Source organism: Callithrix jacchus, chromosome 21 (genome assembly GCF_049354715.1).
Source record: "Callithrix jacchus isolate 240 chromosome 21, calJac240_pri, whole genome shotgun sequence".
NCBI lineage: Eukaryota > Metazoa > Chordata > Mammalia > Primates > Cebidae > Callithrix > Callithrix jacchus.
Genome location: NC_133522.1, coordinates 45644351 through 45668456, shown reverse-complemented (window position 1 = coordinate 45668456; position 24106 = coordinate 45644351). Strand labels below are relative to the sequence as shown.

General features: G+C 41.5%; 1 protein-coding gene across 1 annotated transcript in view; it reads right to left on the bottom strand.

The window, feature by feature from the left end:
* Positions 1-373: 373 nt before the first annotated feature.
* IGSF5 (immunoglobulin superfamily member 5) overlaps positions 374-24106 on the bottom strand; it is a 40084-nt gene continuing 16351 nt past the window's right edge. The window contains exons 4-8 of the mRNA XM_035282964.3: positions 21886-22077; positions 14382-14406; positions 10192-10283; positions 8901-8980; positions 374-1144 (exon numbers count right to left, since the gene is read on the bottom strand). Coding sequence (XP_035138855.1) covers positions 1049-1144; positions 8901-8980; positions 10192-10283; positions 14382-14406; positions 21886-22077 — 485 coding nt within the window. The 3' untranslated portion in view covers positions 374-1048. The remainder of the gene's footprint in view (positions 1145-8900; positions 8981-10191; positions 10284-14381; positions 14407-21885; positions 22078-24106) is intronic.

The window sequence follows — 24106 nt, the reverse complement described above, 5'->3', positions numbered from 1 at the left end:
AGAACAAGTAAATAAATATTTATAGAGCTCTCCATTTTAAATACACAAAATATTGATCAGCCATTATTAATACCCATTTTTAGAATAAAGCTACATTCTCATTTTCTCTCCCTCTTTTTCTTCCTCTTTCTTCCTCCCCTTCACTCCTTTTTTTTTCTTTCTTTCCAAAAAATAAAAATAAAATAAATGCTAGAGATCTAGATTTTATCAGATCCATAAACAAAAATTTCTTAAAAAGAAAAAAAAAAAGAAGACGACTTGGTTCCTGAACACTGATTCTTTAAACTACCATCTGAAGACTGAAGAGTTAAGAAAGGCAATACACATTTTTTGGTGTTTTCCTTTTTATTAATTAAAGACTACAATGCCCATTTCCAGTTTTTCATGGTATGCATAGTAGGTGAGGCCCACCCTCTACAAAGCACAAGTCACATGTAATTCATTTGAGGAGATTCAAATAAGTCTGATAAGGGACAGATAAAAATGAATGTCTTCATGTAAATACTTCATGAGATATTAAGGCACATGAATCTCCATATTAGGATTGAACCTTATTTTAACTGAGCTCAGTTTTGAGAGTCAACTGTAGACTTCTGGTTGACCCTCATGTTTATACTCACATTTCACTGATAATATGTAGTAATATCCCTGCATATTAAATATACATAAATATCATCTTCATATGCTTTAAGATAATCAAAACTTTTTAAAGTTATGGCAAAATGCAGACTTTTATCTACCATTTGTTGGATTAACAAGTGGGAGTGTTGAGTGTTGAGAAAAATTATGATGAATTTGCAGCTTTTACTTAGTAACTTCATGGAATTCACAAAAACCTTGAAACCTTTTAAAAGTCACATTCTACTTTGAAATCTGGGAAAATCAATTCCTTCTCTCACTGTCAAGTATCAGTTCTGATGACTCCGACATCTCCTGTTCAGGTAATGTTGGCAGAGCTGCAGGCCAGTCTCAGGAAGGAAAGAAAGGATGCCGTCACCATGTTGTGAATTGTCAGCCAAGTGTTCAGTGTAGCTTGGGGAAGTCTTTGCTATACTGAAGTTGCATTCCTGAACTCCTTAGGACTGGCCAGATTCAAAGAAGCCTGTGGATGATTTGCTGGCCTGGACAGACATTGATCGGCCTCCTGGCAACAGAGGAGGAAAAAGTCAATTTAATGGGTTGAGATCACCGTAAAATGTACACTTGAAAAGGAAGCTTCAAATGTACACTTGAAAAGATAAAAGTAAGGTGCGGAGAGGAACAGAAATGTTAAAATAAGCTTTTCCTTGCTTTCATTATTTCCAATAACACAGAATATAGAAGTTTTCCACGTTCAGGCCCTGAAGAGCAATCCAATTCCAAGAATCAGTATTCGGTTTTATTAAGGCAAATTACCACAATGACTTATTGTTTTGTTTTGTTTTTCAATTTTCCTACGGAAGTTCTTGCTTTGCTGGCTAAATTATTTACAAAAATATAAAATATTTTTAAACTTCTTAAAGGGCATGCATTGCTTCTAGAGGAGGGGGACAAACTTGAAGAATTGATTTCAGACAGATCACCCAGAGAGAAACACAGTCACCCCGTTCTCATTCAGAAATGTGATCTCAAACAAATCATTTAATCCTCCAGAGTGGCCAATGCCTGTCTAATAACATCGCCCTATTAAAACGTGTGCAACACATTTTTCCTGCCAGTCCTGAGAGTGGCAGCTCAGGTTCCAGGGCACAGTAGCTGCACTTAACATCTTAAATAATGTAACCAGGAGTGATAAATTATTCACGTTGCGATGAAATGCTAGCAAGTCTTGAGGACAGAGTTACTCTGACTCATGCTTTTAATTTGTTGACTCCCAATAACACAGGGAAAACTGGACAGTGGATGGAACTGCGTCAGCAATGCTGCGAGATTTGTGCCTCTTCCAGCACATACTAGAGACTTTTACCGCTGTGCGCTTTCGCTTTCACTGCTGGGTTGTACAAACGTCGCTGTTTCCTAAATTTATCAAGCATGTATTTCTGTTTCTCTCAATGAAGGGGTGACTTGTGGGGAAGACTTAATCCAGGTTTCAAGTTTGTTCATATGCCCACCTTCCAAAAATGACAGAGGCAGAGAATTGCCTAAAACAACCAGAAAAATGCACCGACAGTGAGTTAAGGCACAGGACGAGGAGAGGAAAAGGAGGATTCTTTGTTTTAACTATTCGCCAAGATACAAAACATGTGCAAACCCCCTGGCTCCATATGAAAATTTTAAAAGCATGCCTTTCCCAGTAACTGTAAATTTTAGTAGGAATTTCTAATTTTACTTATTACTTTTACCTAACGTATTTTAGCTGCAGTTACACCCAAATTTATTATATTTCACCAACAGGGAAACTCTTGTCTAGAAAACAATGTCAGTACAACATATTCTAACTGTAGATTGAGTCATCAGAGAAATAATTAGAGAAGAAAAGTGTCATGTTGTATATGTCAGTTTTGAAAATCAATCTCTTTTTTCCTTCTGACCCTTCTTACAATTTAATGCACGATCAAGCTCTCTACAGACTAGGATCCTATTTTTTCATTTATGTTGAAAGCAGTGTGCTTTAGAATCTATCTAAAATATGGGAGGGTTACATAAGAGTGTCCCTGGTAGGGTGCCACGTGGACAGTGGAGCATTTGGTGTCAAGACCCTTCACTTGGCTTTCACCATGGCACCACCATAAGCATCTCAAACTCTTCCCTGTGCTTTGCAGCAAGGTCAGTGGAGCAGGGACACCAGGGACAAGTCATTCTAAATGCACAGTTGTAGGAAGACTTCTAGAAATCAGGGAACGCACTCCCTGAGAAACAATGCTCTACATGTCTGTGGTGTTTTCACACTGGGACAAAAAGAAAATTCCTCAAAGCAGATCACCTGGAGAATGTGATAAAAATACTGATTCTTTGGCTTCTCTCCCAGACGTTCTGATCCAGAAAGCCTGGCGGAGGCCCAAGAGTGTGCATTTTAACAAGAACCCAGTGTGCTCCTGGCACAGGGCTGTGCTGAGAGCTGCTGCTACACCAGCAGGGTGCCAAGGTAGAGGTATTGATAGGCACTGGGTGCACCTCCATACTCAGCAAGCGTTCTTTGGGAAAACCGGAATAGAGAATTCAGGAAATACATCCACCATTTCTGCCAGGTGGTGGCAGGAACTAGGACCACCCCGTTTCTTGATCAGAAAGTCCCATATTCAGGGAAGAACCTGGCAGGAGAGGGGGCTTAGAGATGGAGATGAGCAGAAGAGGGAGCTCCAGGCAGCCTGGGGACCAAGAGGTCTAGGAACTGGTGCCTCTTGCCATCGTCTACAACCCAGCATCCTCCTGAGGAACCTGCCTATCAGCCATTGTCCCCATAGCTCCCGGCCATGGTGTCTGGCCTTTGCTGGGTCAAAACTCCAGTCCCGGCCTGTCCCCCCATGACACTGCTCCTGAGACATGCCCCCACCCTTCTGAAGTTTTCTAAGGACTCCCGGCACTGGAAACATTGGGAGACAACTAAAGGTTTGAAAGAAAGGTTTCACCCCTGCATCTCATCTTTGCTGGGCAGTGTGTACCTGTGGCGTGCTGGACCTTAACCGAAAGGACGCCAAAGGGGCAGGAGCTACGGTAGGCTTGGGCAGCAGTAAATGGGGTTCTCTGCCCTTTGCTGAAATATTAAAGTTCTAGTTTCCTGTTTTAGTAACTGTCAGATGTTATTAAGTTCAGCTGGGTGATTCACCACAAAGATGCCGTGTGCAGAGACCCACAGAAGCTTGAGATACAGACACAGATGTATACCACTCGGGAAGGAGAGATGGAGGGTGGGGACATTGAAGGTGAGGCACAAGTAACCTGGAAACCTGCTGCTCCTCCTAATCCCGTACACCACCTGCGCTGGGTGCCATCCCAGACTCCGGACCCGGGGGCACACACTCCTCTCCTTGCAGAAGTACAGTTGACTCCCGGCAGAGGGAGCAAGAGCATTGGCACCATCAACCCCAGTCAGCCCCCTCCAGGTGGGTAAGCACAGGCTAGTATGAAGACCTCAGGATGCTGAGAAAGCGGAATTGCTGAGTACCCATCGGGCAGGGTAAAATCATGAAGGAGGCAGACTGCTGCTTGGGGACCTGCCACTCTTTCCTTTCCAAAACTCCTGATTCCCCTTTTGCTGTAAGGTAATCAATAACTCGTAAGCCTGGCCACATCAGGTTGTCCTAAAAAGCAGAGCTGCTTAAACACCTCCTCAACCCTCTGAGTCCTGATATCTAGAGGTGAGGACCATGAATCTGGACTTCCCAAGGGCCTCATCAGTGACTTCCGTGGGCCAACCCTGGCATGTCAGATTTCCCCATCCTGGGGGTATATTTAAGCAATGGGCCCCTGAAGAGTGCCCCCATCACAAAGGGGTGGCATGGTAGTTTGATATGAAGTTATTTAACTTTTCTCAATGACCCGAAACATGATGTTATTCTGAGGCTGAACATTCATCTGCAGTGATCTAACCATATTTTTGTCATAACTGACTTTAAGAGCAAAGGAAGTCGGCGTCAGGTGCAGTGGTGCATGCCCATAATCCCAGCGCTCTGGGAGGCCAATGTGGAGGATCGCTTAGGCCAAGAGTTTAAGAACCCTCTGGGCAAATATATGAGACCCCCGCATCCCTACAAAAATAAATAAATAAATAAAATTAGCCAGGCATGGCAGCAAGGGCCTGTAGTCCTAGGTCTTTGGAAAGCTAGGGTAGGAGGACCCCTTGAGCCCCAGGAATATGAGGTTACAGTGAGTTATGATCGTGCCACTGCACTCCATCCTGCAACAAAGACCATGCCTCAAGCTTTTTTTTTAAAGGCCAGGCACGGTGGCTCATGCCTGTAATCTCAGCACTTTGGGAGGCTGAGGTGAGTAGATCATCTGAGGTCAAGAGTTTGACGACAGCCTGGCCCATATGGTGAAACCCCATCTCTACTAAAAATACAAAAATTAGCTGGGCATGCTGGCAGGTGCCTATAATCCCAGCTACTCGGGAGGCTGAGGCAAGAGAATCATTTGAATCCAGGAGGCGGAGTTTGCAGTGAGCTGAGATCGACCCACTGCCACTGTACTCTAGCTTGGGTGACAGTACAAAACTCCATCCAAAAAAAAAAAAAAAAGCAAAGGAACTTTGTTTATCTGATGTACCTTATAGAATCTTGCTTATGACAGCGTAATGCTGGGCATGGAAGGTATTTCCACTATAATGAGTAACTGTTTATTGAGCACCTAGAAATGCTGGACTAGCCTGTGTGTAGTCAACAGTCAACCGTTAGTTAAGACCTCCTGAAAATGCTGAGTGTAAACAGATCACTAGTTTCAGCAGAGAATACAGCATGAACAGAGAGTGAGTGTCTGTGGTCAGCAGTAGCCGTCCTGTTCACAAAACCAAGACTATCCTGCTCTGCGATCAGGAAAACAAAGCAGCAGCTTTAGTTGCTGTTGTGTGTACCGTGTCTCCACCGACAGGCCGTTTATCTGACCCAACTTGCTCTTCGGCTACCACGATCGGAAAAGTGTTTGCTTCAGGCTGGCTCACAGCTTGAGATCTTTTAGTCTAATCTACAGGCTTTTCAGGACCTGAGCCTCATGCGGGGTTTCTGCAAAATAGCGCAATCTGTAGTCAACAATCCTGAACTCTAACAAGCCAGCTTCTCACGCAGGAGCCCTGCTGGGCACCAGCTCTGGACCTGAGAGCCTGTGTGCATAGAACATCCAGCAGCGGTGCAGGAGACTCGGACAAATTGGAGCCGTACTGAGGCCTGCGGAGCTGGGGATGAAAGGAAAACTGAGATGGGGCTCTGAATAGCTCTCAGCTGCCTCTCCTAGGCCCTACAAGGAACAAGGCTTATTGCAGAATGGAGAAAGACTTTGAGAAAAGAAGGCACGCATTGCATTGTCTTCACATCTTGGACCAAGGAATTCAGAACTCAGAGCTCCTCCTCAGCCCACACAGCACGAACCTGGTGACAGAGACCTGGCAGGGCTGAAGGGTCTCTTCTGGGGAAGTCTTAAAAAGAACCTCTGTGCCAAGGTCACCTTGACTGCTCCTACAAGCTGTGGCTTGGCCGTTCTGGCATCTCTCAAGTGGCCAGTTGACAACAACAAGGTCTATGTCTTCTTTGGACCAAGGAAATGGAAGGGAACTACTGTGTGCCCAAGCCCAGCCTTTCCACTGTGGCCAATTTTGCTCATTCCTTCTCTAAGTGCTTCCTGGGAAACACGGCCCATGGTAATGCTGCATCCAGGTTCTCCAAATGGGCAACCTAGAGGTGGTGTCTGGACCCACGACTGCAAAGTCCCTCCTTGGTCATAATCAAAGATAGACCTCTTGTTTAGGACTGTGTGCTAAATCCTAAATGTCCTAGACGGAAAAAAAGCATTACCTTTCCATTTTCCTGGCAACCAGCCGGAGGAAAGTCACTTGAACTTGCAGCAGAAGCTAACCATTTGTCACTCAGGCACACTATGAGTAGAAAGAGCCAGTTATTTAATAAGCCTCACTAGTTTCTAGCCCAGGCCACGGCAATTCATCTTCCTAGAGTCCTGATTTGTTTCTTAAGGGCCTGGGTGCTCTCTGATGAGGTGCCCGGCTCCCCTAGAAGACGACAAACCTTTCAGGAAATAAGAAACGGGCGTATATGTTACCAGTCCCCGGGGCTCAGCACCTCGAGGGTCACTGTTCTTTTTCCACCAATAGATTATTTAGCTGGGTACATGTTTCAGTAGCAGAAACCTCTTAAGTTTCTCTCCCTGTGTATGTTAAAAGAACGCTATGAGCAGCAAGAAGCATCCACTCCGAGCTCCAAAACGTCATTCTCCACTCGGGTATCCAAATGCACCTAGCTTTCCCCTTCCTCCTCATTCATACTAGATGTGTCTCATACAGAGTGATATGGCCTGACTATTCTGAGTCTCCTCCCAACTTACACCCTCCCCACAACCCAGAGCTGAACACTTTGGCTTGTCTGATAGAAATACACTTGATAGACAAAGATAACCACAGAAAGGCTGTGGAAATCATGGTTGGCTTAAATGTGCTCTTGGGTGTCCGTGCTTGGAGCTGGGGTGGAAGAGCGCCTCTCAGCCAGCCATGCCCCTTCTCTAGCTTTCAACGCCCACTCAGGCCCAGTCGTGGAAGACTTGACATGCAACATCCCTCACAGCCCAGCAATTCCTCCCTGCCACAGCCACCTCTTACTCAGAGGCTGGCCCATCTAAAGCAACCCTGTTGCATCCTCATCCCTTCCAGCTCCAAATTAAATGCATCCAAAGATGTATGTGCCAAAGAGAGCAGCCCTGATGGAAAAAACATTACCTCTCCATTTTCCTGACACCCAGCCTGAGGAAAGTCATTGAAACTTGTACCTGGAGCTAACAATTTGTTACTTGGGCAGAGCTTCCTTTATGCCCCAGACCCCTCAAATGTCTCATTGTCTGGCTACCTATGTTGACAGTAACATTAATAGCAACCCTTAGGTTTTTCTAGTACATGACTGAGCATCAGTCAGAGCTCCCTTCCTCCCTACAGGCCTGAAAAACACACATCACTGACAAGATGTATGTTATTGTGCTGAATCCCAACTGCAGGGAGGAATGTTACTGCCCAGAGCTGGAAACTCAGGTAAATACCTGTGCCAAGAAAGAATCATCAGAGGCCACACAGGTACCTGCTGGGCACCATCCCCTCAGGTAAAGCAGCTCCCAGCAGAACAAATCCAATCCACCTGGCCCAGTGTGCTATCCGAAACCCAGTCTGCAAGTTTGCCTTTTCCAAAAGGTAAAAGAAGATAACATCTATACTTGCTGGGGACACAATCACAGAATCGCCTTGAAATACTTCTTGTTCGCAGTTGCATTTGTGCAGGTCAGAAAACGGTGTTGGTTACAAATATTCTACCTAATTTATTATTTGGGATACAAAACCAACTCTAATTCATTCATGTATGATAACCCATGTTGACTCTACACCAGCAAATTAACATACTAAGTCCTCAGAGCTGCCAGTTGACTGTTTCTTTAAGTGAAGCATCCTGTGAAAAGAAGCTCCCATCAAAACATTGCCAAGCAACCAACCAGTATTGACGGCTAGTATCTCTCCCTGGAACTGCAGACTGGTGGATTTAACTACACATTCAGCATCTCCATGTGGACATCTAACAGAGCCCTCAGAATCTTCAAGCTCCAAATTAGACGTCTGATTTTTCCCCCTAAACTGCTCCACCCATAACATACCTTATCTAAGTCAATGGCACCTCCAGCCTCTTAGCAGTTCTGGCCATATTCCTTAATCATCAAGGACTCATCCTCTCTCCCCTAAAATTCTAACTCCAACAGGATTTTTTCAGCCCTCAAGCTTACCAGCATAGAATATGCATGCAGAGCAAATCACATTTTCTGTGTCCTGATCCTCAAACCCAGTACATATTTCTATGAGCCCAAAGACCCCAAGGGTCCAAGTACAGATGAGTACCACGTGGGAATCAGGTAACCAGGAGAGCAGAACAGACTTGAGTCCTGGGAGAAGGTGGCTTGAAGAGAATAAACGGGACATTATATATGCTGCTCACTCTTATGCCAACCAAGGCAGGTATGTCCCAAATCAAGTCACATCCTCCCAAAACGTGAACACAGCTGTCACCCAGAACCAGCCTTGATCGTGGAGCCACCGCTACTGAGAGCAAGAAACGGTTTATGCCTCAGCCCTGTTTCTCCATGCTGACCAGTCGATGTGGAGGGGAGGAAAGGCCATGTGTCACCACCATGAATGTACAACGTGCATCGTTTTATAATCACCCACCACAGGATAAGAATTTTTAAATGGCAAAAAAAAACTCCAAAAGGGGGAAAATGGTCTAAATCACCTGTTGAGGAGGGCCCCAGCTACTGCTTCTTTGTCCCGGATCGCTGGATTCACAGGATTTAGGAGGGAAAGAATCAGTTTCTGCAACACAAGAACAATTTTAGGCTATTAAGTGGCAAAAACCAAGTGGTGTAACAATTCTGATTCATAAAGAAACATATTTGCTTTTAAGTAGTACCCCTGGGATAATCTTTCACCATGAACACTTTTTTTAAGTCCCCTCGAGATCACATACCTTTAGAACTTTATTTTTTCAAGGAAATAAAAATATGGACAACAAACTCAAAATCAATTTCTTTCTCGACACATTAGTTTCACCCAGAGACAAAATGATCTAAAGCTTCAGAGCTGATCAAAGACAATAAATGCCAGACAAATGGAGATAAAAGAGACAGAGATGTTCGATTTGGGCCATGATTTTCATAGAGATAATTAATCGCTCAAAATACTAATGAATAAATATTCTCTAACAGGAAACTGAAAGAAGCTGTGATCAGATTTCAAAGGAAATAGTCCATGCTCTCTGGAATTTTTTAAAATCTGAAAGATGCAATCTGGAATACACATGGGAGGAAGTCATGGTAAAATAGAAAAAAGATGGGGCCGCCAAAAGTAGAGCCCCAATTTTAGTGGAAAAAGAAGGTGTGTAGGCCCCTCGGCAAGGACTGATTGGCTAAAAACCTTCCCATGGAATTTGGTTTTCCTGGCAGCCTGATGAGGGCAGGTGTCTCCTTTATCCAGCAGGGGAGGGGTGTGTTCAGCCTTCCCCTCTCATCGACTTTCAAATTTCGACTGCTGCTGCTTCCTGGTGATGTTTACCTTAGAGATGCCCCCACCCCATTATCACTCTGTATTGTCTCATGGCAAGAGAATGAGATACTACAGCAAGACTCTCCAAAAGGGGCTCTAGTTTTCCAGCATTCGCCAACTCCCTGTTACATTCCAGGGAAACCGATTTCTTACTTGACTCTAGTTGAAATTGGGAGGAAGTTACCCCCGACATATTTTAATGTAGAAGGGTTTAAACATAAAAGAAAGCATGAGAAAAAAATTTTAAGCTTTCAGGGTTCCTCCTGACTTTATTTTAAGCATTAGACAAACAGGTGGCTTTTTAGTGTTAACCTACTCCTCGAATGTTCCGCATTCTAGAATTTCTTCCTCTAAAATTTATCCAAAAAATAATAATCACCATTGCTAAGTTATCCTCTCTGTGCAGCTGGTATCTAGCAAGCCAGCCCTTCTTCCAGCTGCCCCTTTTCCAGGTCTTTCTACCACCCCTCATGTCTACTCACCTGTGGTCTTTGGTTCATCTGAACTGCACTCAGGGTTTTCATTTCCACTTTTTGTCTCAGTTTCTTTTTTTTCCTTCTCTTTTTCAGATTTCCTACAATTAGACCATTTTATGTTCATGTTAATTGCTGACATTAACATTGCCAAGTGTTAACTGGCAATGGTACGTAGTTCACATGGTTACACTCAAGAGTATGTTTACACATTGAACTTAACACAGGAAGCCTATAGCTCTGTTGCTGGCTTCTGTGTGGCAGGTGTAGACGCCTGCCTATTCACACGTTCCCATTATGGGGAGAGATGGAAGTTTATCATGGCCCATAGACTCCACTCCCCAGTTGGTGCTCAACTCTCAGAAACCATTCACCAAATAAAGCAACAGTCAGCAAACTTAGGACCCACAAGCCAAATCTGACCCAGCCTGTTTTTGTAAATAAAGTTTCACTGGAACATGGCCACAACGGTCAGCCCACATATTGTCTATGGCTACCTAAACAAGTAGCCATAGTCATGCTGTCACAGCAGAGTTGAGTCCTTGTGACAGAGACCATATGGCTGGCAAAACTAAAAGTATTGACTAGGTGGCCCTTTATGTAAAAATTGTGCCAACTCCTGAAATAAAGCAAAGGTTGGTGCAGCCTCCTGGAGTCTGGCAATGGATAGCCAAAGAATTCGAAATTGTCATACTTGACCTCTAAGGATGTGTGCTAGGGAAACCACCAAGGGTATGTGCAAATATGTACTTGAAAGAATGTTGGTGCATGAGCTCTTTATGAAGACAAACTGCAAACAACCAAGTGCCCGAGAAGGGCCAGTAAAATAAATGATGATGGTTCTCTACAATGGAATTCCATGCCGCCTGTCAGAATCATTACCCATGGGCGCTCTCGCACACTGCTGGTGGGAGCGTAAGCTCGTACAACTTCTCAGGAAAAATGTGGTACAGTCTAAAGCTGAACATACACTACCTTCTTGCCCAGCTGTTGGGACTAGATACAGTGTCCCTCGGTATTTGTTAGGGATTCATTCCAGGACCCCTGCAGATACCAAAATTTGGGAATGTTCAAGTCTCTGATACAAAATGGTGTTATATTTGCGTATGCATATAACCTACGTGCATCCTCCCATACACTTTAAATCAGCTCTAGATTATTTATAATACCTAATACAATGTAAATGCTGTGGAAATAGTTGTTCTCCTACACTGCTTCTTTATTTTGTATTTTTTTTTTACTGTTGAATTTTTTTCAAATATTTTTGACCTATAGTTGGTTGAATCAGCGAATGTGGACCCTGTAGATACAGAGGGCTGACTATATTTCCTCACAGAAAAAAAGAGAAATGAGTACTTATGTTCATCAAAAGACACCTACGAGAATGCTCACAGTAATCACTGTTTTGTTGCTGTTGTTTCTTTGTGACAAGGTCTTATTCTGTCGCCCAGGCTGGAGTACAATGGTGTGATCATGGCTCACTGTAACCTCTGCCTCCTGGGCTCAAGCGATCCTCCCACTTCAGCCTCCTGAGTAGCTGGGACTACAGGCAAGCGCCATCATGCCTGGCTAATTTTGTACTTTTTGTGGAGATGGGGCTTTTCCGTGTTGTCCAGGCTGGTCTCAAGCTCCTAGGCTCAAGGGATCCACCCACCTCGGCCTCCCCAAGTGCTGGGAATACAGGAGTGAGCCACCGCACCTGGCCAGAGAACTAGTGTTTGTATTGGTCCCAACCTGAAAACTATTCAAACACCCATTTAAAGCAAAAGGTAAAAGTAAATTCCATATGTGCCCCGAATGTAATATTATTACATAATAATAAACCACTGACACCCACATGCCACAGTATGGATTAGTCTCAGAGTGAGAGGCTCAAGAAGGCAGACGTAAGTGACCTCACACAAAATGATACCACTGATATACAGTTAATATGCACCTGATCTCTGGGGAAGTAGACAAGACGTCAGAAGAAAGTCACCTTTGGGGAGGAGGGGTAGGCAGCAATTTGACGAGCGTCTAGGGGGCTTTGGAGATGCTGAGGATGTGTTCTGACTGTGAATTTTAGCCATCAAGCCCAGGCATTTGTGCTTTTTGTGAAACCTGATCAAGCTACACACCTGTAACTTGGGCACTTCTCCATACTTACAATATAGTTCTGTCTAAAACTATCAAACAAGACAAAAATGCTGTGGGCAAGTATTTGTTAACAGAAATAATCTTCAGAATGTGCAAGTGAAAAGAGCAAGCTATGAAATAATGTTTACTATGATATAAATTTCACAAACTGCTTTGTGTGCACATCGATGAGTATATATATGAACACTGGAGCAGGTAGATACGTACATACGTAGATATGTACATACTTAGATACATACATACTTAGATACGTACATACTTAGATACGTACATACTTAGATACATACATACTTAGATACGTACATACTTAGATACGTACATACTTAGATATGTACATACTTAGATAGGTACATACTTAGATACATACATACTTAGATAGGTACATACTTAGATACGTACATACTTAGGTACGTACTTAGGTACATACATACTTAGATATGTACATACCTAGGTACATACATACTTAGGTACACACTTAGATACGTACATACTTAGGTACGTACATACTTAGTTAACAATAATTACTTCGGAACTATAGCAGTGTGGGTGATGTTTTTAACCTGTCATTATGTTTAATTTTTTCTAAAATAAGCATGCATTGATTTTTTCTATAACATACAACTATATGCATATATACACACAAATACACACTCATATGTATCTTATTTTATTTCAATGACAAAGGAGTCTTTGAGCAGCTGGAGCTAGCACCATGGACACCATGAAAGAGGAAAGCAAGTGGGATTGGATTATCGGGTGGGCAACACCCATTGTCCCTCTGGGGCCTAATGCAGTCTGGCCTAAGTTCAAGGGCTGCATAGAGATGAAGGGCCCAAACCCTGAGGCAGGTCTGCCCAGTTCACATTCTGACAAAAAACCCTACGAAGTGAGGAGCAGTGAGTACCTGGCGTGTACATTAGGCACTCGAGATACACTAGCTGTTCTCATGCTCCCAGTGTCACTATTCTGTAGTTGTCGTAATTCTGTACCCATTATCCTGAGTAGCTATTGCTCACTTTACTGTGCTTTCAAATCACCTAAGACCCCAGAGCACAGGAATGGAAGATGTTGGCACAGTCGATAACAGTGAACCTAGAGTCCAGGCTTCCTTTCTGCCGGTAGTACAATCAAGAGAAATGCCAGAATAATTATCAGGGCCCATTCTTCTTCCTCTTTCCTTGCCCTAGGTCAGGCCTCAAATGGGGGAATATTTTCAGATTGTTGCTTTGTGGAATCCTCTCTCCAACCTTCACCATGGCTGGGGTCAGAGGGAGAAGGGATAGAGTTTGCCACAGGGTGATCGTGCACATTCATTCACAGAATGTAGCCAAAGCGTATTGTAGAATCTCAGCACTTCAAAATGTAAAAATTCTAATAAAATACAGATAACTACGTGTTGTTATATTACCCACAGCAAACAACGGCTGTCTAAAAAAACCACCCTATTGGTGCACATACAGCTGTGTTAATATTGCAGACATTTAAAAGGATTACTGGCTACTTATTCTAAGTCCTTGACATAGTTACCTTAAAAGTGCTTGCAGCTACTGCTGGGCAGCCTGGGGATGAAAGGAATTTTTCAGTCCTGTCCACTCCCCTTGGCTGAGCACCAAACACTGCCTAATTTGTCTGCCTGGACAGTTTCAACTGCCTTGCAGGCATCCGGCTTGGCTCACCACTCTCCACTCCCCCACAAATCCCAGCAGGACCTCTGCTGGTGGCCCCAGCCTCTGCCCAAAGCAGGCAGGATGATAGTCCTGGTGCACAGTGTCCTCTTGTGGAAAGACTTGCAAATGCCAGACACTAAGAAAATCTCCATTTCCCTCAGGAACCAGAGCAAGTCAAAGGTAGGCAATGGCCACCCGTCTGTTTCACTCCACAATTAATGTTGCCCTATGAGTTTGTGATTGCCATACGTGTTTTTCAGGGTTACCTACTTTCAGTCCTTAATTTTAAATAACATAAATCTGAAACGCCCTCAGCTGTGTGTATGTATTGTTATTATTGCTGTTGTTCAGTTTTTTGGTTTTGTTTTCAGAAAATAGATGTGCTTGCAAACTTACCTTCTTTGAAACTGAATACGAATTCCTGCAAAAAACAACAAAATTACATTAGAAGAATCAGGATACTTATTCTAAAAACTGAGTCTCATTAATTTTTATAGGTGCCCTTATTTTAACAGACTTAGCATTAGTATTTGTGACCCAAAAGATATTAAGTTTTCGCACACCAAATTATCAGGTGACTTCTAGGCATAGGGAAGTAGAATTCATTGTTAACTACCAGAAAAATAAATAACTTCTATCTAGCTGAAATATAGACTATATAGTACTTACTATATTTCAGGTACTTAGAGGTTATTTACTTATTACTTCGTGAATATTGAATTTGATTAGTGAGATTATAAAGACTCCATTTACCAAAAAGAGATGTTCTGTGTTACCAATCCTTGCTGCTCTTCATTTAGTTCTTATTGTGTGCCAGCACCACGCAGGCTCTGTACAAAGTACTAGCTCATTTAACTGTTACAGTAACTCAAAAGTAGGGGTTACTGATATATTTTTAACAGACTAGACACTATTATATTAATATTACCATATTTCTTTAATTCAAAGATACATTTTCAATCAATAGGTGCCAAAGGTATCAATTCATACAGTTGTGCCCCCACCCCCACCAAAAAAAAAAAAAAACACTGTCATTAAATTGCTAATATTTTCAGTCAATGGATTTAGTCAGTGGATCCATGGACTGACCAGAAGGAATCTAGGATTTGAAGATGGGGAGTAAAAAGCCACAGATCAAGTCCCCAAACTTTTGTCCCAAAAGCCTGTGATCGTTACAACCAAGCTTTTTTGTCCAGGTCTTCTATACATCAAGCTTGACTAGGATTTTTTAAGTACTCGTTTTCCTTAGCTTTTAGACAATGCTCTCACTTGTTTTCAGTTCTAATCACAGCTGCCAATTTACATCCCAAACCGAAACAACTCTATCCGGATCGCAGGAAAGAGACTATCAGGTAATAGGCAAATGCCCTCCAGCAATAGGGGAAAGCCTCCAATGTCCCCAATGTAAGGACAATTTATAAGAAAGGAGCCTGGGGTCCCTCTAGAATGCTGCCATCCCAAAGCCCCCAGGCCAGACTAAGTAGAACCTCAGCCATTCCCGGGTGGTCAGTTAACCAGTCAGCTTACTGAGAAATCTCTGGGTAGTAGCAGCAAACCAGAAAATACTTTTTGAAAAATTTTTATGTTTAATATTTTTTAAGCATTGAAATAATCATCATGGAGAAATCCAGACCTTTATTCATCTTTCACACTTATGTGAAGGTACAATATCATTTCCACTGTGAATCACACCTGGTGGGGAAGCTGGGCATTGTAAGTAGGCTTTGGCAGCCCTGTTCATCGCCTTATCTGGACTTATTTTGAATGGGGTGGGCGGAGAGGGGGTACAGTTCACTCATATATGGGCTTTTCATCTCAAAGTTAAAGAAAATATTTTTTTTCTTTTTTGTTTTTGAGACGAAGTTTCGCTCTTGTTGCCCAGGCTGGAGTGCAATGGCACAATCTCAGCTCACCACAACCTCTGCCTCCCAGATTCAAGCAATTCTCCTGCCTCAGCTTCCCAAGTAGCTGGGATTACAGGCAGGCACCACCACACCTGGCTGATTTTTTTGTATTTTTAGCAGAGACGGTGTTTCTCCGTGTTGATCGCGCTGACCTTGAACTCCTGACATCAGGTGATCCACCTGCCCTGGCCTCCCAGAGTGCTGGGATTACAAGTGTGAGCCACCAACCCCAGTCTTAAAGAAAATATTAAATCTAATATGGATTACAGAAACTTTTAATATATTAATTTATTTAATTATTACAACCAACCTATAGGATAGTGTTTATTCCCATTCCGTAAATGAAGAAACTAAAAATCACCCCCTTCATATCTCGTGTAGACCAACAACCATTAGTTAGTCTTCTTATGAGACTAGAATAAAACAGACAAAAGCTAAAGGGGACCAGGATGTACAAATAACCAGAATGTCTCCAGCTACTCCACAGAGCTCGTGTTGGAAATAATGATCTGAAGGTACTGAGCAATCTGTTGTAACATCTCTATTAAAATCCAAGTCATTTAGTAGTTTTCCTTTAAAATCCAGTGTCTTCCTTTTGACTAACCCATCTATGGCACATGGAATAATTGCAGGTAAAAACAATTTCTCATCGAATTTAGGTCCAACAGGAGTTTACTGCCTTTCAATTTCTGCTTCCCAGAGAATAAAGGTATGTCACAGATGGAACAGAACTGAGAACCTAGAAATAAATCCATGTATTTACAGCCAACTGATTTTTTTTACAAAGTTGCCAAGAACATACATTGGGGAAAGGCTGCCTCTTCAATATATGGTGCTGAGAAAACTCCCATCTCTTACCATATAAAAAAATAAACTCACAGTGGATACAAAACAAACTCAAAGAATTAAATATAAGACACCAAACTATAAAACTGCTAGAAGAAAACATAGGACAAATCCTTCAGGACACTGACCTAGACAAAGATTTTATGGCTAAGTCTTCAAAATCACAAGCAACAAAAAGAAAAATAGATAAATGGAACTCAATTAAACTGAAAAGCTTATGCACAGCAAAAGAAACAATCAACAGTGAAAATATAACCTATAGAATGGGAGGAAATATTTGCAAACTATTCATCCAGTAGGGGATTAATATCCAGAACATACAAGGAACTCAAACATCTCAACAGCAACAACAACAACAAAATATCCAATTTTAGAATGAGTAAACAAGTTGAACAGACATTTCTCAATTTAAATGTCTTCTTAGACATGTAAATGATCAACAGATGTATGAAAAAATATTCAACATTACTAATTATCAGGGTTAGTGCCTGCCTGTAATCCCAGCTACTTGGGAAGCTGAGGCAGGAGAATTGCTTGAATCTGGGAGGCAGAGGTTGTGGTGAGCTGAGATTGTGCCATTGCACTCCAGCCTGGGCAACAAGAGCGAAACTTCGTCTCAAAAACAAAAAAGAAAAAAAATATTTTCTTTAACTTTGAGATGAAAATTAGATAACATTACTAATTATCAGCAAATGAAAAACACAATGAGATATCATCTCACCCTAGTTAGAATGGCTATTATCAAAAAGACAAAAAATAAAAATGCTTACGAGAATGCACAGAAATGCAAACTCTTATACTCTACTGGTGGGAATGTAAATTAGTACAGTCATTGTGAAAAACAGTACGAAAGTTTAAAAAAAAAAAAAGCTAAAAACAGAGCTATCATACAATCTGGCAATCTGGGTATCCCAAAGAATTGAAATCAGTATGTAAAAGAGATATCTGCACACCCATGTTTAATGCAGCACAATTCACAATAGCTGAGATACGCAATCAATCTAAATGTCTAGTCACAGATGAGTGGATTAAAAAATATGGCACATGTACACAATGGAATACTATCCCACCCTAAAACAGAATGAAATCATGTCATTCGCAGCAACATGGATGAGCCTGGAGGACATTGCGTTAAGTGAAATAAATCAGGCATGGAAAGATAAATACTACATGTTCTCATTCACATGTGGGAGCTTAAAAAAAGTTTGAACACATTGAAGCAGAGATTAGAATTGTTGGAATCAGATGTTATCTCCCCTTCCCAGCCTCTGACCCCCACAATTATAATCTACGCTTCAATGTGCTCAAAAAAAAATTTTTTTTTGCCTGATTTATTTCACTTAACACAATGCTCTCCAGGGTTCACCTGTTTTATGGTGAAATCGTATGTTCATTAACAGCTTGGTTAATGAACACAAAGTTACAGCTACATGGGAGGGAAAGTTTCAGTGTTCTGCAGCACTGTAAGGTGAATATTGCTATTATAAGGTATTGTGTTTTTAAAAATCTGGAAGAGGAGATTTTGAATGTTCACCACACAAAGAAATTATAAATGTTTGAGATGATGGATATGCTAATTGCCCTGATTTGATCATTGATACATTGTATACACATATCAAAATATCACTCTGTAACCCACTTTTAAAAAGACAAATGCTGCATTATTCCACTTATTTAAGATACTTAGAGTAGTCAAATTTATAGAGATAGAAAGTAGAACCATGGTATTAGAAAGTAGAAATAGAAAGTAGAAAGTAGCCAGGTACGGGGGTAAAGGCGGAATGGGGAGTTACTGTTTGATAGATACAGAGTTTGTTTTGCCACATGAACCTAGGTCTGTGGACGGATGGTAGTGATGGTTGCACAAAAGTCTAAATGTATTTAGTGCTACTGAACTGTATACCCAAAAATGGTTAAAATGGAAATTGTCATGTTATGTAGATTTTGCCACAATTTTAAAAAATAAACAAGTTTTAACAATAAGCACACAAAACTAGCCAGGAGAACACTAAAAGGGAAAGCCACAAGGCAGACTTGCCCGAAGACACATTAAAACATACTGTAAAGCTTCTATAATTAAAACAGTGCAGTGTAAGTTCGTGAATAGGCAAACAGACCAATGGAACAGAATAGAGAGCCCAGAAAAAGATCTAAGTGCTTATGGAAATCAGTGTATGATAAAGGTGGCATCTCAAGCCACCAAGCCAAAGACAGAGATTTCAGTCAATGCTGCTGGGATAACTGCTTCATCATTTGGAAGAAGACAAAGTTAGATTCATACAACATACACACAGAAGAATGAATGAACCCTACAAAGACAAATAAATGAAACCATATAAAATATAAGCACCAGAAAAAAAAACTGCTATATAACAAAAGACTTACTATGACTCAAAACGCAGATAAAGTGGGGGGCCATCAGTCCTAACATAAAAAGAAACTCTTAAAACTACAGGAAGTAAAAAGCCCAAAAATCTGAGAGAGAAAAGAATGAGCAAAACACATAGACAAATTATAAAAACTTGTAATCCCAGCTACTCAGGAGGCTGAGGCAGGAGAATTGCCCGAACCCGGGAGGCGGAGGTTGCGGTGAGCCAAGATTGTGCCATTGCACTCCAGCCTGGGTAACAAAAGCAAAACTCCGTCTCAAAAAAAAACCGTATAAAAACTGTTCTCAATCATACAAAAAGATGGAATAGTAGTTCAACCTCACTTACAGTAAGATAAAATCAAAACTATGCTGAGATACCATTTCTTATTTACTTACCTTCCAGATTGGCATAACCTAAACAGTATGGTGACACCCTGTTGGCCAGGCTGTGGGGAATCAGGAATTCTCATGTGTTGCTGGTAAGCAAATAGTACAACCTTTCTGGAGGGAAATTTGGCAATCCGTGACAAACCTACGTATACACTTAGCTTTCGACCTAGCAATCCTACTTCTGAGATTTTACCCAAAAGCTACACTTCCATAAACATGAATATACACAACATTATTCATTGCAACATTGCTTATACTGGAAAATACCGAAAATGATCTAAACGCTTACCTACTGGAGAATGGTTGAATAAACCATGGTACATCTATAATAGGATTACCATAAAACTGCCATAAGAAAGGAAGAGAAGCTCAGTGAACTGGCATGGATTGCTATGCAGAAGAATATCTGTCGTGTACTGCCCTTCATGTGAGAAAGAAGGGAATATGAGAAAACATTCATGTGTCTGAAATTATTTTAAGTTATACCACAGAGCGAACCACCCAATCACAAACCAAATTCATAGAGGAGCTAAGACTAGACCATTAGCTTAGTTAAGGCTGGACCATGCATTTTAGTGAGATACTCCATGTAAAAGAGTTTGTTAGCACAGTGCCTGGCACACACACACACACACACACACACAAAGTTACACATATACATTGAGTGGCAGTTAGTGTTAATAAAACTTAAAATGTAGGTCAACTGACATGTAAGCTAATATCAAAACTCTGGTATTAAGAAAAATAATCTAACTCAAGAAAATGTTCAAATAGGAGTGTGTGACATTTTTAACCACAGGAAGAAAAGTAAGGACATACACACATTCAGCACATGGAAGGTCCTGGAGCATTCTCATGATAAAGCATCCATAGACCTCTGAAGTCACAACTGCCTAATTCTGCGACAAGCCCACCCAGTGTTCATGTGCCCCGCCCACCCTTGATGCCAACCCCAAGCAAGGATATGCTTTCACACAATGTGGGAGCATCTCAGAGAACTTCGTTCTAAAGAAATGTGGAATTATTTGTATTAATTGTATGGGTACTATTTTTTATTAACAGAAGATCTTATTTTTCTTTCTACCACTCTATCAACATTCACCTACAAAGGGAGATTTAAAATTATTCAAAATAGGAAGCAACCTCTTAATGTGCTCAGATATGTAGATAATATTCTAAAAAACCATAGCTTCTAAATGACATTGTAATCGTTCTACATCCTTACAAATAAGCAGAAAAATCCAATAATCAGCATCTTTGGTGAGAAAGGCGCTACTTCAATCATCTTTTCAAGAGCATGAAGATATGACTCTTCCTTAGGGGTTGCGTCAAGCCCCAAGGAAGCAACCCTCTTCCTTAAAAAAGTCCTTTCTTCTCTAAGAATTTGCTGCTGTCCCTTTCAAGAAGTCTTAAAGCCAATGCATCTTTTGTTTTGGCCTTTATTTTATTGTTGTTTTCTCATCTGAGCTTTATTAAAATGCACTGACAAATAACAATTATATGTATTTACAGTGTACAATGTGACATTTTGAGCTATGTACCCATTGTGAAATGATTAAATGAAGCTAATTCATATATCTAGCATCTCACATGTTCACTATTTTGTGGTGAGAATACGATCTATTCTCTTAGCAATGTTCAAGTACACAATATATTATAATTAATTACAGTCATCACGCTATACAGTATATCTACAGAATTTATTTTTTGTGTCTAATTGAAACTCTGTAGCCTTTGACCAACGTCTCCCTACCCCCATTCCCACTCCCTGGCAACCACCACTCTACCTTCTGTTTCTATGAGCTTGGCTGTTTTAGATTCCACCTACAATCAAGATCATACATTATTTGTCTTTCTGTGTCTGGTTTATTTCAGTTAGAATAATGTCCTTTAGGTTTCTCTAGGATGTAGCAAAGGACAGGACTGTCTTCTTTCTGAAGGTGACTAGTAGTCCATTGTGTCTGTATACCTCATTTCCTTTATCTATTTATCTACTGATCTACACAGGTTGATTCCATATCTTGGCTATTGTGAACAGTGATGTAATGAACATGGGAATGCAGATATCTCTTCAATATGAAGATGTCATTTCTTTTGGACATAGCCCAGTAGTGGCATTGCTGGATTATATGATAGTTCTATTTGAATTTTTTGAGGAGCCGCCATACTGTTTCCATAAAGGCTGTCACAATTACACTCCCACCAACAGTGCGACCACATCTTCACCAACACTTGTTATCTTTTGTCTTTTTTATAACAGCATTCTAATAGAGGGAAAGTGATATTGTAGTTCACCAGTCTTCTGAAAAAGCTGATGAGTTTGTTAACTTCAACTGCTTATACCAAAAGTTCAGAAGTATAAACACATCTAAATGAACAAACAAGTCACCTCTTTTTCTTCCGCAGCAACAACAGCAGCGGCAGCAGGAGCAGCAGCGGCAGCAGCAGCGAATCGTAAGGGCGCACGTCAGCGTCAGGAACAGGGCGCCTGATAGTCCAAGGGCAGCTTTGGCCCAAGTAGGCAACGGAAAATCCAAGCCTGGTAAAAAAACTGGATAGCTACTTCTGCCTCCTCCGGCGTCTAAAGGAGAAAGAATACATTTTAGTGATAGGGGCATTGCCTCGAATCCCAGATTCTGCCCCCATCACAAGTTGCATTATGCTTCCTAATAATATTATAACTACGCAGCCTGCTACAGCTAAGCTGTCATAGGACAAGCTTCTTTCAATGTGTTTAATTATTCACTACTCTACAGTACCTTCCACCACAATACTTATTTCCACCAGTAAACAACTCCTTAGTAACCCAGTTCAGGTGTTGGCTGTTGAATGGCTTTAATATCCCTGAGAGGTAGATAGGGCAGGGCTGGGCTGACAATCCCCTAAGGTTGGCATAGTGGGGGTCACATTTGACATCCTTTATTTAATCATGAAATACTTTTGAGCACTACTGCTGGGTAAGACTGAAATAAAGATGTCTTGTTCTCCCTTCTATGTCCCCACTCGTCGGGAGTCCAGAACCCAGAGAAAACCGGGACATTTTGAGGGAGGGTCACTTCTAAAGGAACTGCGGTTCATGGCTTTTCACCCCAGCCCCATCCAACTCCCTGACCCTCAAATTTATTCCTCACGCAGCAATTGCTTTTTCCATAGCTTTTCAGGAGATGTCTTCCTTAGCGTGTCATTGGCCTCTTATTTTACCCAGTAGTTGGAGGTAAGAGGACAAAAGGGAAAGGTGAGACAGAGCAATCAGGAAGCAAGAGGGATGCGGGGAGAGGAGAGGAAAAAGCCATTTTGATTCTTTTCCACCATGTCTTAGCCAGAGCTGCCGTGGCTTCACATGATTATCCAAATTCAAATTTAAGTTAATTAAAAATACGTGTCATTAAATATTCAGTGCGTCAGTTGCACTAGCCAAGTGCTCAGTCCCCACAGATGTAGAACATTGTTATCATCACAGAAAGGGACAGTATGGGAATTACACTGATGTTCCCAAGAGGGTCCTCATTCAGCCCTTCCCTTCCCCCTACCACACCACTCTGAAGTCAAACCACACACATGTAAGTCGATCTGTTTAATTGTGAATTGTCATTTAACAAAAGGCTGTCACTCAACCCTGCATGCTTGGGTGGTATCTTCATGCAAATACATGCTATTTCTTCAGAAAATATTGAAACTAGTCATTAGAAAATATTGAAACAGTAGACTTCCTATGAAGGAACATGGGGTTTGCTTTGAACTCAGTGGCCATCCACCACTTCAGAACCAGAGACTAGAGTTGAAAATCAGCTCTGAGATGTTCTTCCTTAGAATTTTCCTTGAAAAATGCCCTTGAAATCGTAGTTTGCTATTCCTGTGTCAAAGTTAAACGCTCAGAATAAGTTGCAGGAGTGATTACAGATAATCACTCATGCACTGGTGTCTGTAATTATCAACTACCTTGGTGCTAAGTCATGGGCTAGCAAGGAATCAATTGCAGAATAACTCACAGACATGTCTAAAAACCAGTGCTTAAATTCAGAGAACTCTGTGCTTTGGCGAATTATAGAATATAAAAAGATACTTGTCTTTTGCCCTTCTCGAAAAGCTTCTCTGCATCACCTGAGGTGGATTTTTAAATTTTCCTTATAAGAAATGTCAAATAATTTTGACATTTCCTTTTTTTTAACATCTCATATTCGTTGCCATCTCACACGTCTATGAAATCAATTGTTGCTTTCATTTATTCCTATATATACCTGCTACTGTCTAAACTGGGGACTCAGTCCCCTCAAGGGAAAGGACTATGTCTCATTTTTCTTACATCCCAAGCACATATTAGGAACAATGGATATGTGATGGTTAATACTGGGTGTCCAATACTACTTGATTGGATTGAAGGATGCAAAGTATTGACCCTGGGTGTGTCTGTGAGGGTGTTGCCAAAGGAGATTAACTTTTGATTCAGTGGGCTGGGAAAGCAGACCCACCCTTAATCTGGGTGGGCACCATCTAATCAGCTGCCAGTGTAGCCAGGAGACATATATATATCCTATTAGTTCTGTTCCTCTAGAGAAACCAGACTAATATAGGATGGATGGATGGATGGATGGATGGATGGATGGATGGAT